At 63.8% G+C, this 15,839-nt stretch overlaps 2 protein-coding genes across 2 annotated transcripts; both read left to right on the forward strand.

Annotated features, from left to right (window-relative positions):
- Positions 1-890: 890 nt before the first annotated feature.
- Positions 891-6,062, forward strand: PRSS56 (serine protease 56). Its single transcript, XM_066345198.1, has 13 exons — positions 891-1,135; positions 1,768-1,905; positions 2,264-2,317; positions 2,427-2,616; positions 2,989-3,088; positions 3,174-3,333; positions 3,570-3,712; positions 3,962-4,124; positions 4,299-4,475; positions 4,572-4,736; positions 4,806-4,868; positions 5,197-5,303; positions 5,669-6,062. The coding sequence occupies exons 1-13, from the start codon at positions 1,024-1,026 to the stop codon at positions 5,957-5,959; spliced, it is 1,863 nt and encodes a 620-aa protein (XP_066201295.1). The 5' UTR covers positions 891-1,023; the 3' UTR covers positions 5,960-6,062.
- Positions 6,063-6,579: 517 nt separating this feature from the next.
- Positions 6,580-14,503, forward strand: CHRND (cholinergic receptor nicotinic delta subunit). The gene is made up of 12 exons (XM_066345357.1): positions 6,580-6,664; positions 6,896-7,041; positions 7,435-7,479; positions 7,978-8,087; positions 8,977-9,132; positions 9,309-9,418; positions 10,859-11,059; positions 12,110-12,221; positions 12,377-12,491; positions 12,991-13,195; positions 13,284-13,402; positions 14,066-14,503. Exons 1-12 carry the CDS (start codon positions 6,613-6,615, stop codon positions 14,246-14,248), a joined length of 1,554 nt encoding a protein of 517 aa, XP_066201454.1. The 5' UTR covers positions 6,580-6,612; the 3' UTR covers positions 14,249-14,503.
- The last annotated feature ends 1,336 nt before the right edge of the window (positions 14,504-15,839 follow it).

Raw genomic sequence — 15,839 nt, forward strand, 5'->3', positions numbered from 1 at the left:
GGGCAGAAGGGCACCTCCTGTCTGCCTTCGGGTGGGGACTTGGTCCCAGGAGAGCTGCCCATTTGTGGTCCTTCCCATGAGACTCCAGAAGACTCCCTGTGCCAGAGCAGGGTCATAGCCACTGAGAACAATGCGGGACAGGCCAAGCGGGCCCTGCGCAGGGGCCGGGGGTCTGGGAGAGCGTCAGAAGCTGCTGGGGCCTGTCCCTCCCGAACTGGGCCACCGGTGGGCCTTCCATCTCCCGCCTTCCTCTCTGGGCCACGCCAGTGTCCGCTTGCCTCTGCCTCTTCCCACACCACTGCCCCCAGTACAGCAATTACGGCGCTAATTAGGGCGCTTTGATCATCTTTAGAAATGGCCACACTGGGGAGGGGAGATGCTGCCAAGCAATTAGGGGCAGAGGAGCTGGGAGCTCAGGCACCTCCTCGGGGGCTGGGGCTGCAGGGGACCCTCAGCACCCCCTGCCCTCCTCGTTCCAAGGGTGTTTGCCCCCAGCAAATCTGTGAGCCCCTCGGGGAGTTGAGGCAGATGGGAAACCCCGCCTCATCTAAGCCCTGGAGACAGGGCCAGCCCCTGCCCATCAGCCCCCCTCGGCCTGGCCCCCAGCCCAACCGTCAGCTCTTCTGGGCTGTCCAGGCCCCTTTGATGGAGCCGCAGGAACAAGGGCTCCTTTGACAGAAGGGGGGGGCCTCAGAGCCGGATGATGAGACTTCAAAGGTGAGGGTCGAGCCCACTACCCTGTGCCCTCCCTCAACCCTGCCCCCCCGAGGGCCCCCCCCCAGTTTATCCTCTATATAGCCCCCCAAGCCCCGTTCCCCTGTGGGCTCCCAGAGTTAAGGGCCAGGTGAGGAATGACCAAGGGAAGCGGTAACTTTGATGTAAGTAAGGGAATAGGGTCAGAGGGTCTGAGGGACAGGAATTCAGCGCCCAGGGACAGAAAGGCAGGCATCACAGGATAAGCGTCTCCAGGGTGGACCCCGAGGGGAAAATAGGACAGGGTCGGGACTCCGGCCCCCGGTCACCATGCTGCTGGCTATGCTGCTGCTGCTGCTGCTGCCGCCGCCGCCCCTCCCAGCCCCACGGTCTGCTCACGGGCATCCACTGTTCCTGCGCCTGCCCCCCAGCGCCCTGCAAGGTGAGCCAGGGCTGCTTGGAGGGAGCGGCCAGGGAGAGGAGGACGGAGAGAAAGGGGGGCCCGGGCAGAGGAGCATGAGCTTGCCACCCCCATTCACAAGGACCTCTGGCTTCCTCTGCCCACCCTGCCGGGAGAAGGGGCCAGAGCACAGGTAGGAGCACAGGTAGGAAAGGGAGTGGGAGGTGAACATGGAAAGGGCCGGGGAGCTAGCAAGGGCAAGCATGAGAGAAGTTTCCAGGTCTAGCAGGCAGGGAAGGGCCCATGGCCTCCCCTGTCTGGGCCCAAAGGTGAGCCATTCAACCGCAGCCCTTGTGTGTCTGTAAGTGTGAGTTCTGTGAGGTCTGGACCTTCGGGTGCTGTTTTTCCCTCGAGGTTTCTAAGGAAAGGCCTTTTCAATGACTCCAGCCCAGCTCAGTTGAATTACAGAGCTATCTTGGGCTGAGAATCTAGAAACACAGGCTTTGAGCGCAAGGCCCTGAGGACGCGGGACTCTGATGCTCCGTCTACCCCAGCGCCCTGGAGCCCAGCCTGTTTCCCTGTGGGCCTCCCAGGGCCAGGCTCAGGGCTGGGGCAAGGAGGGTAAGCCTGGGGCTCTTCCCTGTCTCGCTTGACTGTGCCCCATGTCCCAGCAGCTCTGTCGGCCCAGGGGACGAAAGCATTGCAGGCTGCCCAGAGGAGCGCCCGGTGGGCAGTAAATCTAGTGGCCACGGAGATCCAGCACAGACTGCGCACGTGCCAGGGCTGTGCCAACCACACCAGCCCCTGTGCGGGTGAGCGTGCCGCCGCTGCCCGGGGCCTGCTCTCCTGTCCACCCCAGCTCCTCCCTTCGGACACGACACCCAGACAGAGGTTGGGAGGGACACGGAGACCAGGACACCTTCGAAGCCCCTCTAAGTGGAAAGGGCGCGCATGCTGAGGCTTGTGCAAGGACAGGAGGGCAGGAATGGCCTGGGCTCACTTGGTGGCTCACTTGGTGGACAGTGGGAAGTCCATGGCTGCTGAGACACACTGACTGCTAGGGCACGGGGCGAGAGAAGGGAAACCCGGGTTAAGAGCTGACCGCCCCAGCCTGGGTGGAGGAAGGGTATGAGGGTGGCAGGGAAGCTCAAAAGGTCTATTTCTCCGCAGGACCTGGGCGCCCCAGGCCTCAAGCGCCCTTGCTCCAGGACGCACCTGAGCCAGGTGAGGCTCAAACAAATTTCAAAGGCTGAGAGCAGGTGGACCCTGGAGGGGCCTCGATGGCGAGAACGGCCAGGACTTGTCCCTCATGACAGCGCTTCCACCTTTCCAGGGCCATGTGGCGAGAGGCGCCCGGGCACTGTCAATGTGACGCAGGCCCACGGCCGCATTGTGGGGGGCAGCGTGGCACCATCTGGGACCTGGCCATGGCTGGTGAGGCTGCAACTCAGCGGGCAGCCTCTGTGTGGCGGCGTCCTGGTCGCGGCATCCTGGGTGCTCACAGCGGCGCACTGTTTCGCGGGGTAGGTCGGGCCCCCAAGCCTCTGCCCAGCCCGGGTCCCCAATTCGGGGTCCCAGCGCTCCCAGATCGTTGGGTGGGCAACACCCGCAAGGGCCGGTCTCTGCTGCCCCCTGGTGGCGGCAGCTTCCCCCCTCTCCAGCTCCGGGGCCTCAAGGCGTCCGCGCAGCCCAGCCAGCGCGCGGATTCGGCCCCCTCGCCGCAGGTGCCTCTCCTCCGCCCGTCCCCGCCCCCGCCCGCCCCTGTCCCGGACCCAAGGCCGGGAAGCCGCCCCACCCGCCGGCTCGCTGGGCGGTGCCCCTGGCCGGAGAGCGGGCTCTCCAGACAACCTCGCTGCACCCTTGTCCCGGGTTATCACCCGCTGCTCGTCCCGCAGCGCCCCTAACGAGCTTCTGTGGACGGTGACGCTGGCTGAGGGCCCCCGGGGGAAGCAATCGGAGGAGCTGCCTGTGAACCGCATCTTGCCCCACCCCAAGGTGAGAGGGCAGCCCCCAGGCCCTCAGAGATGAGAGCAGCCCTCACCCCACACCTCGCTGACACGCGTCGCCACTCCCTCCCTAGTTTGACCCGCGGACATTCCACTACGACCTTGCCCTGGTGCAACTGTGGACGCCGGTGAGCCCGGCTGGGGCGGCGCGCCCCGTGTGTCTTCCCCAGGCACCCCGGGAGCCCCCCGCCGGCACCGCCTGCTCCATCGCGGGCTGGGGGGCCCTCTTCGAAGGTACCGGCAGGGCCGGACCTGGGCCAGCCTGCGTGTGCTGGGAAGAACGGGAGCTGGGGTGATGGAGTTTGGGGAGGCTGGCGTGTAAGCAGTCGGACTTAAGCCTGCCTTCACAAAATACTGCTCGATCTTGCCAGAGGGGAGGAATCGAGGGGGTCAGTGTCAGTGGGAGAGGGGACCCTCAAAGCAGAGCCCCTGCTCTCCAGGCCTGAGACCCCTCGACCGCTTCCCTGTAGATGGGCCTGAGGCTGAGGCAGTGAGGGAGGCCCGCGTGCCCCTGCTCAGCTCCGACACCTGCCGGAGGGCCCTGGGGCCTGGGCTGCGCCCCAGCACCATGCTCTGTGCCGGTTATCTGGCCGGGGGCATCGACTCATGCCAGGTATGCGCCCCTATTGATCGGAGGGCGCTGGGTGGGCCGCTCTCCAGGGACAGGACAGCCTACTTTCCCTCCATATCCAAGCTGTCACTCAACTTCCCGGAGCCTCTTTGTCCTCGTGGCTAAGATGGGTACGAGTGGTAACCCCACCTGAGTTCAGGGCTGCCCTACCCTGCCAGGTGTAAGGCTGGCACGTGGGGTGGGGAGGGAGATCGGTCGATGCAGCGCCCTTTGTCGGCTCGGCCCCCGCAGGGTGACTCTGGAGGCCCCCTCACCTGCTCTGAGCCTGACCCCCGCCCCAGGGAGGTCCTGTACGGAGTCACCTCCTGGGGGGACGGATGCGGGGAGCCAGGGAAGCCTGGGGTCTACACCCGTGTGGCTGTGTTCAAGGACTGGCTCCAGGAGCAGATGAGCGGTGAGTGCCGGAGTCCACTGCTCTCCCTGCAGACTAGCTCTCCGACGAGCCCAGTCCTGTTTCCATTGCCTGATCCCAGCCTCCTTCTGCGTCGGGAAAGCCTACCTCCCCGGCAGGACTTCGGGGGATAGGGCCCAAATCGGGGGATGAACTGGCCCTTGCCGCTCTCCACAGCGGACCCCTCCAGCCGCGAGCCCAGCTGCAGAGAGCTGCTGGCCTGGGAACCGCCGGAGGAGCCGCTAGCAGATGCCACCCCGCCCTGCGCCTTCTACGCCCACCTGTGCCCGGGTCCCAAGGACGCCTGTGCGCCCTTAGCATATCAACAGTGCCTGCAGCGCCGGCGGCGATGCGGTCAGTCCGGTTCCCGAGGCTTGGGGTGGGGATGGGTGGGGAGCAGGGTGCCTGGCCCACGTCTGACTGCCAACTGCACCGTTGAACCGGCCGCAGAGATGCGCTCGCTCGCGCACACCCTACTGGAGCTGCTGCGGGGCGCGCAGGAGTTGTTCGGCCCGCTCCCGGGGAAGCGGCGCCTGGCCCGGGCCCTCGTTCGACCCGCTCCATCGCTCCGGGAGCCTCCCAGGCACCCCGCCCGCGAGCAGCGACTGCAGCCAGGTACCCCGAGCCCTCGCATCGCCCCAACCCTGCCGAGACTGTTCCCTCCCTAATTCTGCGACTCCCCAGGGCGGACAGCTGCAGGCGCCGGGTTCCAGAAGCCGAGGCCAGAGAGGCGCGGAGACGCGCGCGGTAATTACGCCCCCTGCAGGCCATTGCCGGCGGAGTAGGCTAAGAGCTGGCCAAGGCCCGGTCGGGATTCTCCTGGGATCCGTCCTGGGAAGCAGTTACCCCAAGCGGCAGACCTGCTCTCTCCTTCCTCTGAAGCAGGGAATTGACTCTTTGGGACTGTTTGTGGCTTTGGGCCCTCATCAGTGTCAGGCAGTGCTGGGCTTGTGTTATCACTTAAGCTCTCTGAGCCTCAGTTTCCCTATCTGTAGCATGAGAAGTGGGGAGGAGGCCCTGAAGGCCTGGAGAAAACCCACCCCAGCTCTGCGCTGGTGTCACCCCTTCCCCTCAGGCTGCCCTGGCCTGGAGCCCCTGCAGCGGAGGTTGGCCACCCTCCAGGACACCCATGCCTGGATCCTGAGGGTCCCCCCAGATCACCTGGCCATGGACTTTCAGGAGGTAGAGCCCCAGGCTTCCCAGACTCCTTCAACACAGTGGTCTCAGAAGGCCACGTGGGTCTGCCCTGTTGGGAGGGGGACAGAGGGGCACCCTCCCCAGCAGGAGGGAGGACCTTCACCCCTACAGCCTGGAGTTGGGGGAGTGTGAGAAGAAGGGGGTGGAAGGGCAGCTGTGTGTGAGCTGGGGTGCTGGGTGGGTGTGAGGTGTGGAGGATAAGGGGGAGATGTGAGTAGAGGGGCCCAAGCCAGCAGGAAGTGGGCAGGGTTGTTGGAAGGTGAAGAAGGGGGTGGGTTTGGTGAGAGTTTCAGGGTCTAGGAGACCAAGAGTTGGGTTGTGGGCCCCTGAGCACTCTCCTTCCTCTGCAGGTCCTGGCAGATCTGGGCTCCAAGACTGTCACGGGGCTCTTCCGAGCCTGGGTTCGGGCAGGCTTCAGGAACCAGCATGTGGTCTTTGGTGGCCTGGTGGGCCTGGAGCCAGCCACACTGGCCCGAAGCCTTCCCCGGTTGTTGGTACAGGCCCTGCAGGCCTTCCGCTTGTCTGCTCAGGCTGAGACACAGCCCCAGGGAGCCCGGATGGCTGTGAGGCAGGGCCGGGGGGTGGGGGGTCAGGGGCACTACCCACCTGGCCCCCAAGTTCCCCCAGCCAGGCAGCCCTGAGCCATGTCCGGGCCACCAGCCCCTGGTCAGGACCTACTGCTCCCTCGGGCTGAGAGGGTTCGGGGAGCAGGATGGCCGACTGTCACTGCCACCGTTGGCTGGATGTAGGGGTGGGGCAGTGATCCTAGGCCTCCAGTGTCTTCCCAGAGGCGTCATCAGAAAATCACAGTTGCTTTAATAAATGTTATTTATGATATACGGAGACAACTCTGGAGCTTTCTTGGGGTTGGCACTGAGAGAGGGGACATTCGCTCTGTGGGAGCCGGGCTAGTGCAGGGCCCAGCCTCCAGAGGCATGGCGGAAGTCACAGAGACACGGGGGAGGAGCACACCTGTCTGCCTGACCAGCAGTGCCCGTGTCCAGCGCCTCCACCAGCCCCACCCCCACTGTTAGCTGGGAGGACTCCTAGCCTGGGATCTTCACCTCCTGTCCTTAGGCTTCTGCCCAGCTGGCCAGTCCCTGTCCCCACCCCCTGGACACCTGCCCCGGGCTCTCTGCCCTGCCCAAGCCTCCAGCTATCAGATTGCATTTCCGGCTGCCTCTTCCCTGGGCCCCTCCACCCCCACTCTGCACCTGTCCCCTCTGCCCCTCACCCGCATTCCCCAGCCCCACTGACAGCAGGAGCAGACGCAGGACCCAGCTGAAGGGACAGGATGGAGGGGACTATGCTAATGCTGGGGCTGCTGGCCACCCTGGCCGTGTGTGGTAAGACTGGACATCATCCCGCCCCCCCAGGTCCCCTGCTGCATGCTCCCCTCCCGCCCCTCCCACGGGGCTTCCTCTCCCGGCCTCACCCCCCCCCCCCGCCACCCCCAAGGCATTTCCCCGAGAGGGCTGACCACTCCAAGGAGTGGCTGGATGCCCCTGCAGGCCCTCAGGGCAGCTTTCCTCCGGGGTTTTGCCCGGCACCCCAGCCCTGTCCCCCTCTATCCCCAGGCAGCTGGGGTCTAAATGAGGAGGAGCGGCTGATCCAGTACCTGTTTAAGGAGAAGGGCTACGACAAGGAGCTGCGGCCTGCGGCTCACAAAGAGGACAGCGTGGAGATCTCCCTGGCGCTCACCCTCTCCAACCTCATCTCCCTGGTGAGCGGCCCCTGCATGGCTGGGCCGGGGCGGGAGGGCAAGGACAGCTCCCCAGAGACCTGTCTCCCAGCCCGGACGGCCATGGAAGGAGCTCAAGGCCCAGGCTGGCCCTTAGCAGCTCCTCTCTCCTGCCCCGTGCTGCCCCCACCCGGGCCCTCAGGCCGATGCCCCTCCCCTCCAGCCGCCACTTGGGTTGTCTCCCATGTCACACCCACTTCACACACACACTTCAAAAGCCGTGCATCTTCCCTGCTCCTTCATCTGCCCACCCACGCCTGGGTGCTTGGGGTAGGGGGCTGGGTGGGCCATGGAGCCCCTGGGCGGCAGCCCGGAGGAGGTGCAGGTGAAGGAATGATGGCGGCCCTGGGGGACAGCCCTCCTGTTTGATTACAGAAAGAAGTCGAGGAGACCCTCACCACCAACGTGTGGATTGAGCACGTAAGGAGAACGCTCCACTCAGAGCCAGGGTGGGGGGTGAGGGTGCAGGGCCCAGGCTCCGCTGTGCCCCTTCTGCTTGGGGGTTCCCCAGCCTGCCTCAGACACACTGCTCCCCAGGAGGAGCTGGCACCTGCTGCAGAGACACCCCAGCCCCACTGCCCTCCCCCCAACTCACCCAGAGCACCCACCGGCCCAGACAGGGCCTTTGGGTGGAGTGCTGTGAGAAAATTGTCACAATATCCTGGTTTTACTAGAGGACACCCTCAGGTGTTCATAACATAGACATGTCTTCTGTGTCCACAGTGGAAATGCTCTTCCCTCATTGTGCAGTGTGCGTCCTACACAGCCACACCTGAGAGACCCGAGTCCCCTCTCTGTGTCCACCTCCCCCAAGCCTCTTTTGTCACAGCCCTGGACCCCGTCCTGTCCGCTGGGGCAGGGGGACGTGAGGGAGCCAGGACAACAGAACCCACCGCTGACATTCCCGTCGGCTTCCAGGGCTGGACGGACAGCCGGCTGCAGTGGGATGCCGAACAGTTTGGGAACATCAGCGTCCTGCGCCTGCCCCCGGACATGCTGTGGCTCCCCGACATCGTCCTGGAGAACAAGTTGAGCTGCAGCCCTTCCTGGCCACCTCTTCACTGGGCGCCCCCTCCTCACTTGGCACCCCTCCTCAACCAGCTCCTCACTCGGCCCCCCTCACTCAGTCCCCCCACTCGCCCCCCCACTCGGCCCCCCCTCACTCGGCCCCCCCCACTCGGCCCCCCCCCTCACTAGACCCCCCCACTCGGCCCCCCCACTCGGCCCCCCTCACTAGGCCCCCCACTCGGCCCCCCCTCACTAGGCCCCCCTCTCACTCGGCCCCCCCCCACTCGGCCCCCCCTCACTAGGCCCCCCTCTCACTCGGCCCCCCCACTCGGCCCCCCCTCACTAGGCCCCCCCTCTCACTCGGCCCCCCCACTCGGCCCCCCCCACTCGGCCCCCCCTCACTAGGCCCCCCTCTCACTCGGCCCCCCCACTCGGCCCCCCCTCACTCGGCCCCCCCTCACTAGGCCCCCCCACTCGGCCCCCCCTCACTCGGCCCCCCCCCTCACTTGGCCCCCCCCTCACTCGGCCCCCCCTCACTAGGCCCCCCTCTCACTCGGCCCCCCCACTCGGCCCCCCCTCACTCGGCCCCCCCTCACTAGGCCCCCCCCACTCGGCCCCCTCACTAGGCCCCCCCACTTGGCCCCCCCTCACTAAGCCCCCCCCACTCGGCCCCCCTCTCACTCGGCCCCCCTCTCACTCGGCCCCCCCTCACTCGGTCCCCCTCTCACTCGGCCCCCCCCCTCACTCGGCCCCCCCCCTCACTCAGCCCCCCCACTCGGCCCCCCTTCCTTAAGCCTCCAGCCTGCCCTCCAGCCCCAAGCCCTGACTGCCCTCCCTCCTCGGCTTCCGCCCACCCTGCCAGTTTCAAGCTGGCCTGTGCTCACTGTGACCCCTGTGCCTGTCCCGCAGCAATGACGGCACCTTCCAGATTTCCTATGCCTGCAACGTGCTGATCTACCCCTCCGGCTACGTGTACTGGCTGCCCCCGGCCATCTTCCGCTCCTCCTGCCCCATCTCCGTCACTTACTTCCCCTTCGACTGGCAGAACTGCTCCCTCAAGTTCAGGTGCACCTCCTGCCCAGCCCACCCCTCATCCCCGGGCACCCCGCCAGGGCCAACGTCAAGCAGAGGCTCCCTTGCAGGCCTGATTAGAGCTCCCCGCCCCCACAACGGCCACTCCGACCAGGGGGCCCCTCCCCATCAGTGGCTGAGGACCACCCTCTGCCCACCGCCCTCCCCAGTTCGCTCAAGTACACGGCCAAGGAGATCACCCTGAGCCTGAAGCAGGAAGAAGAGGAGGGCCGCTCGTACCCTCTGGAGTGGATCGTCATCGACCCCGAGGGCTTCACAGGTGCTGGGAGCAGCAGGTGGGGGGGGGGGGAGGCAGGGGGGCAGGCCTCAGGATCTCCCCCGCGGATACACAGACACTCACACCAACATCCCTGAGATGCTCATCTGCACACCCACCCCCGACCCACACACTCACACTCACCCACACAAACCCAGCATGTTGAAAGGAAGAGAAGCCTGGCTGGGGGTGTTGTGTCCCAAAGGCACAGACAGATGGGCGCCAGTGCCCCACCTCACCCCTGCCCAGGCTGGAAGACCTTCTCGGTCTGAACAGAGTCCCTGGGGACAGATGTGGCTGATAGGCGAAGGAGGCTGTTAGTCTTCCTGTCCCTGGAGCGCCCAGGGGTATGGTTGGGGCATCTGCTGTCACCTGACAGGGTATGTGTCACCTCCTCCCAATGCCCCCATCCCTGTTTGTGACCAGGCTCAGGTCTTCGGTGGGACCTCCAGCTCTCGCCCTTGTCCATCAGAGAAGACCCACATCCCACGCTGGGGAGGGGTTCCTATGCTCACTGCCTGGTTGTCCCCAAGACTTCTTATTTGAGCCACATATGGCCTCAGCTTTCATTTTTCCCCAGAAGAATAAAAAACCAGGCCCTGGCCAGTTGGCTCAGTGGTAGAGCGTCGGCCTGGCGTGCTGGGGACCCAGGTTTGATTCCCGGCCAGGGCACATAGGAGAAGCGCCCATCTGCTTCTCCACCCACCCCTTCCTCTCTGTCTCTCTTTCCCCTCCTGCAGCCGAGGCTCCATTGGAGCAAAGATGGCCCAGGCGCTGGGGATGGCTCCTTGGCCTCTGCCCCAGGCGCTGGAGTGGCTCTGGTCGTGGCAGAGCGACGCCCCCTGGTGGGCAGAGCGTCGCCCCTGGTGGGCGTGCCGGGTGGATCCCGGTCAGGCGCATGCGGGAGTCTGTCTGTCTCTCCCCGTTTCCAGCTTCAGAAAAATACAAAAAAATAAATAAATAAAAAATAAAAATAAAAAAACCAACCCCTTGCAAATAGAAACCTCCATCCCAACCACAAGCCAAAGGCCCACAAACAGAGCCTGAACTCTCCTGAGTGCCTGCGCCCACCCCAGGACCCTGCAGACGGGTGCCTGCACCCACCCCAGGACCCTGCAGACGGGTGCCTGCACCCACCCCAGGACCCTGCAGACGGGTGCCTGCGCCCACCCCAGGACCCTGCAGACGGGTGCCTGCACCCACCCCAGGACCCTGCAGACGGGTGCCTGCGCCCACCCCAGGACCCTGCAGACGGGTGCCTGCGCCCACCCCAGGACCCTGCAGACGGGTGCCTGCGCCCACCCCAGGACCCTGCAGACGGGTGCCTGCGCCCACCCCAGGACCCTGCAGACGGGCCCGTTCCACCAGCCCCTCGTCCTGCCCTGAGGCACCCGAAGCCCCCTTACCTGGCCTGACCCTAAGGCATCCGTGTGCCGCCCTCAGAGAACGGGGAGTGGGAGATAGTGCACCGGCCAGCCAGGGTCAACGTGGACCTCAGGGCCCCACTGGACAGTCTCAGCCGCCAGGATGTCACCTTCTACCTCATCATCCGCCGCAAGCCACTCTTCTACGTCATCAACATCCTGGTGCCCTGCGTGCTCATCTCCTTCATGATCAACCTTGTCTTCTACTTGCCGGCTGACTGTGAGTGTCGGTGCCCAGCCCCGCTCCCAGGCGGCCTGGGCCGCCTCCCCGTTCCGCGAGGTCACCAGAGCGATGGCCGCCTCAGCCTAGCCCCTCACGTCCTCAGATCAGTGGTGATCTGGGGGTCACCACTGCCCAGGGTCCAGGCATGAGGGGCATGTTGCCAGCCACGGGCAGGGCTCTTTGTCCCACATTCCCCTGGGGGTCCTGTCCCTCTTGTACCCCACTTCTCCCTCTCATGACAAGCTTTCTGAGGGCTCTAGTCTGTCTGTCTGCTAGAGGAGAATCAGCCGGTCATGGTCACCGTGTGTGACTGTGGACCGGGCACACCGGAGGCTGTTGAGTCCATAGGGGGGTCACGGGCCCTCAGGAAAGCAGGGCATGACAACATGACCCTAAGCTCACCTGGTTCGAGAAGGGCACGTGTCGTCTGTGCTCACTCAGAGTATTTACAATGAGCAGAGAGCGCAGTGCGTCAGAGACGAATGCCACCCAGCCCCGGCCCACGGCCGAGACAGGCAGAGAGGTGCACTGCACATAGGAAAAGGGTGCTGGGCGGAGCCACGGGCCCCTGACCGCAGTGGCCGCCGCCCAGTTTGCTCAGGAGCTTGGGCAGGAAGAGCAGGGCCGTGCTGGGCTGGGCTCTCTGAGCGAAGGCCCGGGAGCTGGGCTTATTCTGGTGCTGTCTGTGCAGGGTGGGACACAAGCGGATCTGGGATGTAGGGGGGCTCAGTAGCAGGGCATCGGCTACTGGTGACAGCTGGGGTTGTTTGTGGTCTTACCCGGGGCCAGGAGGCGTGACTGGCATTTAACACCCTCTCTCGCTTGGTCCTCACAACCTTAAACAGTTGATAAAACTGAGGCACAGGGCGGCTAGGCTACAAGCCAGGGTCACCCAGCCAGTAAGTGTCAGAGCTGAGATTTGAACCCGCTTGCTTTAGCACCGCAGCCTATTATGTAAATGAGGCCCCACGACATTGTGAACAGTGGCGCTGGGGGTGGGGGGGCCCTCTGGGAACAGAGGTCCCAGCTGAGGCCAGGCTCCCCCAGGTGGCGAGAAGACGTCGATGGCCATCTCGGTGCTCCTGGCCCAGTCCGTCTTTCTGCTGCTCATCTCCAAGCGGCTGCCCGCCACCTCCGACGCCATCCCCCTCATTGGCAAGTGAGTGATCCCCTTGCTCCCTGCTGCACCCCACCTCGCCCCAACTTGCCACGCCACAACACCACGCCATGCCACGCCATGCCCCGCGTCACCCTGACGTGCCACGCCATGTCCTGCCGCACCGTGGAGGCTCCAGGCTGAGTGTGTGCCCACAGGTTCCTGCTGTTTGGCATGGTACTGGTGACCATGGTCGTGGTGATCTGTGTCATCGTGCTCAACATCCACTTCCGCTCACCCAGCACCCACGTGCTCCCCGAGGGGGCCAAGAAGGTGAGGGCTGTCAACAGCCCAAATGTGGGCATTATCCACAGGCCCCTCTCTGGGAGTCTAGGTAAAACACCACAGTATTTCACGTGAGGGTGTGCCCCCCTGGCAGTGCCAATGCGCCAGCTGCTGCTAGGCGAGCCCACCTGTGTGGACGACTCTCCCGGGTCTAATGTTCCATGAAAGGAGCCAGACACGAAAGAGCACAAACTGTGCAGTTTCCTTTCTGTGAAGTTCAAGGGCGGGCAGAGCAATCGCTAGTAACAGAAGTCAGGATGGCGTTTGCCCCTGGGGGCGAGAAAGAATTGCTGTGAGGAGGCAGGCGGGGACCTGTAGGGGAGAATGCTCGATAGCTTGTCTGGGTGGTGTTTACGCAGTTGGAGGCATCCAGAGCATTTCATCTGGTACTTTGTGGCGGCCAGAAACGCAGTCACAGATGGGTGGATGTGTGCAGGTAACCCACGGTGGTTAAACGGCCTTCCTGTGTCCCCTTGACCTGCCACAGCTTTTCCTGGAGACCCTGCCCAAGCTCCTGCACATGTCCCTCCCCGAAGAGGACGGCCCCAGCCCTGGGGCCCTGGTCCGGAGGAGCAGCTCCCTGGGTTACATCTCCAAGGCTGAGGAGTACTTCTCGCTCAAGTCCCGAAGTGACCTCATGTTCGAGAAACAGTCAGAGCGGCACGGGCTGGCCAGGCGCCACACCACAGCGCGTGGGTCCCCAGGGGCGTGGGGTTTGGCCCAGCCATGGGAGGCGGGGTGGAGGCCGGCCTTGTACCCACCTCCGGCCTGTGTCCACAGGCCGGCCCCCGGCGGGCTCCGAGCAGGCCCAGCAGGAGCTCCTCAGTGAACTGAAGCCAGCCGTGGATGGGGCCAACTTCATCGTCAACCACATGAAGGACCAGAACAGCTACAACGAGGTGAGCCGCCGCAGGGCTGCCACGGACAGGCGCTCAAGTAGTGTAGTGATCGAGTGTATCCTCGCTTAAGGGGCCACGGTCCCCCTCGGAGACCCCTCCCGACTTAGATGAAGGCGTTCACAGTGGAGCAGAAGCCAGGCCCCCAGAGACAGGAGCCCCTGCCCAGAGCCCCTCGGCAGCGCACTGGGGCCAGGTGCGCGCTCAGGGGTCACACGGGCATGCGTCTTCACATCCGGGCCCTTCTTCCTCCCGGCTGCCAGGCGTTCTCTGTCCCTACTCAGCTCCAAGCCTGACACTCTGTTTGAGAGGCAGCCTCATCTGGTTGTTTGATATTACACAGCCTTCTACAATTTTCTCTTGAAAAAAAAAAGGCCTTTTTCCAGGTCACATAGGGTCTAGCAGCAGCACTGAGTGGCTAGGACGAAGGCTGTGATCCCATTCTTTGTCTCCTGGAGAGACAGGATGGCCAGTCCTGCCTGTGGCTCCAGGAGGCCCTCGGTCCTTGCTGGGGACATGCAGGACATCCCCTCTGCTGTAAGCCGGAGGCGCCCTCCACAAATATGCCAAGGCCATGCCTGTCCCTGGGCCCCAGCTTGCTGTCTGGGACTGTGGTTTGAGGGCCCTCCTCACCCACGGTTTCTGCCCCCCCCACCCTGTCCCCAGGAGAAGGAGTGCTGGAGCCGGGTGGCCCACACAGTGGATCGACTCTGCCTGTTTGTGGTGACACCCATCATGGTGGTGGGCACAGCCTGGATCTTCCTGCAGGGTGCCTACAACCAGCCCCCGCCCCAGCCTTTCTCCGGGGACCCCTTCTCCTACCTGGAGCAGGACAAGCGCTTCGTCTAGAGCGGACCAGCCCTGTGTGGCCTGGCCAGGCCCCCAGCACAGCTCTGGGGGGCTTTAGGCCTGAACGGGATGGGCTTTCTGGGGTGGCAGGTAGCTGTGTGGACGGGGTGCCCAGGGAAAGACAAACTCTTCCGGGAGAGGCGACTCCTGGCCCGAAACTTGAGCCCAGCTGGTCCTGCAAAGCTGGAGTGGGGGTGAGCTGGGCCTCCTGAGGCCAAGGAATTGAGGGAGAAGCCCCGCTCCTCAAAAAATAAAGACAAAAGCCACGGAGAAGGTCTAAGAGTAGACGTCGGCTGTCAGGTGCGCAGGACAATCTGGGGGGGACAGGGCCAGGGAGAATGCCACTCAGGCTGGCCGTTTGGGACCCTCAGTGAGAAAGACAGAGGCCTCTTCTTGCCTGCCCCTCCCAGGTTGGAGAGTCTCTATCACCAGACCCCATAGAGGAGGAGATTTTGGGCAGGGGCGGAAGCAGCAAGGTTGCAGGTTTTCCTGCCCAGCCCTCTTCAGGGTCCCTGTGGGAAGCTGGGGGGGGGGGGTTGGGCCCAGCAGCCGCAGAGGCCAGGGGTCAACCCACCAACCTCAGCCCACGTGGGCCACCCTGGAGCCCCAGAACTCAGCCCTCTCCCAAGAGTGTCCCCTCTTGGTCACCTATATTCTTCTTATCCAAAGTAGGGTTTACCAGGTAAGATTTGGGACATACTTACACTAAAAAAGTTGTTCATATTTATCTGGAATTCAAATCGAACTGGGCATTTCATATACAAATACGTATTTATTTGCTAAATCCGGCAACACTCCCCCAAAGGGAGCTCCTAGCAATCTTACTCTAAAGCCCAAAGGCTGGAGGAGCTGGGAGGTTCGGTTCGCTGAGGTACCCCACCCCCAGGATGGCCCCGGAGGTCCGAGCCTCCTGTGTTTGTACCCTTGTATGGCACCCTCCACACCACACCATCATTGGTCTGTGTGACCCGAAGAATGAGGCGTGAGTGGGGGGCCGTCACTTCCCGAGTCAGGTCACAGAAGACGTTGCAGCATTCCCCTGGTCCCTGCTCTCAGTCCCTCACTCTCTCACGTGGGGATGCCAGGAGGCTTGAGAAAGACCCTCTGGAGAGGCCGACAGGCAAGGAGCTGAGGCTTTCTGCCCACAGCCATGGGAGTGAACTTGGAAGTGGATCCTCCAGCCCCAGTGGGACCTTCAGATGAGGTCACAGCCTCATGACAGCCCCTGAGCCAGAACCGCCCAGCTGAGGCGCTCCTGGGTTCCCGACAGCCAGACACCCAGAGAATAAACGTTTGTGCTTTCAGAGGTGAAATGTTGAGTAGTTGGGAGCAGGGTGACCTTGGAGGAGCCACTCCTTGCCTCTCAGCTTCAGTTTCCTCATCTGCAAAATACGCGTAAAATAAGTCCTGCTCCCGGGTGTTGTGAACATTGAATTTGCTAGTTGGCATGAAGGTACTTACACACGTCCTGCAAATTAAGGAGTGGGTATTTGTCTCATTCCTCATCTGAGGGTCTCCGTCACAGAGAATGAGCCCCGAGGGGCTCTCACGGGGGTCTCCTATATCCAAGCCTGGCAGGGTGACAGAGAGG

This window comes from Saccopteryx leptura, chromosome 7 (assembly GCF_036850995.1).
Source record: "Saccopteryx leptura isolate mSacLep1 chromosome 7, mSacLep1_pri_phased_curated, whole genome shotgun sequence".
Taxonomy (NCBI): domain Eukaryota; kingdom Metazoa; phylum Chordata; class Mammalia; order Chiroptera; family Emballonuridae; genus Saccopteryx; species Saccopteryx leptura.

Bases quoted from the DNA above. Each gene is read 5' to 3' on its own strand.
- PRSS56 (XM_066345198.1), top strand. From the start codon at position 1,024: ATGCTGCTGGCTATGCTGCTGCTGCTGCTGCTGCCGCCGCCGCCCCTC. The intron at 3,089-3,173 runs GTGAGAGGGCAG...CTCCCTCCCTAG, and splicing joins GCATCTTGCCCCACCCCAAG to TTTGACCCGCGGACATTCCA. The intron at 3,334-3,569 runs GTACCGGCAGGG...GCTTCCCTGTAG, and splicing joins CTGGGGGGCCCTCTTCGAAG to ATGGGCCTGAGGCTGAGGCA.
- CHRND (XM_066345357.1), top strand. From the start codon at position 6,613: ATGGAGGGGACTATGCTAATGCTGGGGCTGCTGGCCACCCTGGCCGTG. The intron at 11,060-12,109 runs GTGAGTGTCGGT...AGGCTCCCCCAG, and splicing joins CTTCTACTTGCCGGCTGACT to GTGGCGAGAAGACGTCGATG. The intron at 13,403-14,065 runs GTGAGCCGCCGC...CCCTGTCCCCAG, and splicing joins ACCAGAACAGCTACAACGAG to GAGAAGGAGTGCTGGAGCCG.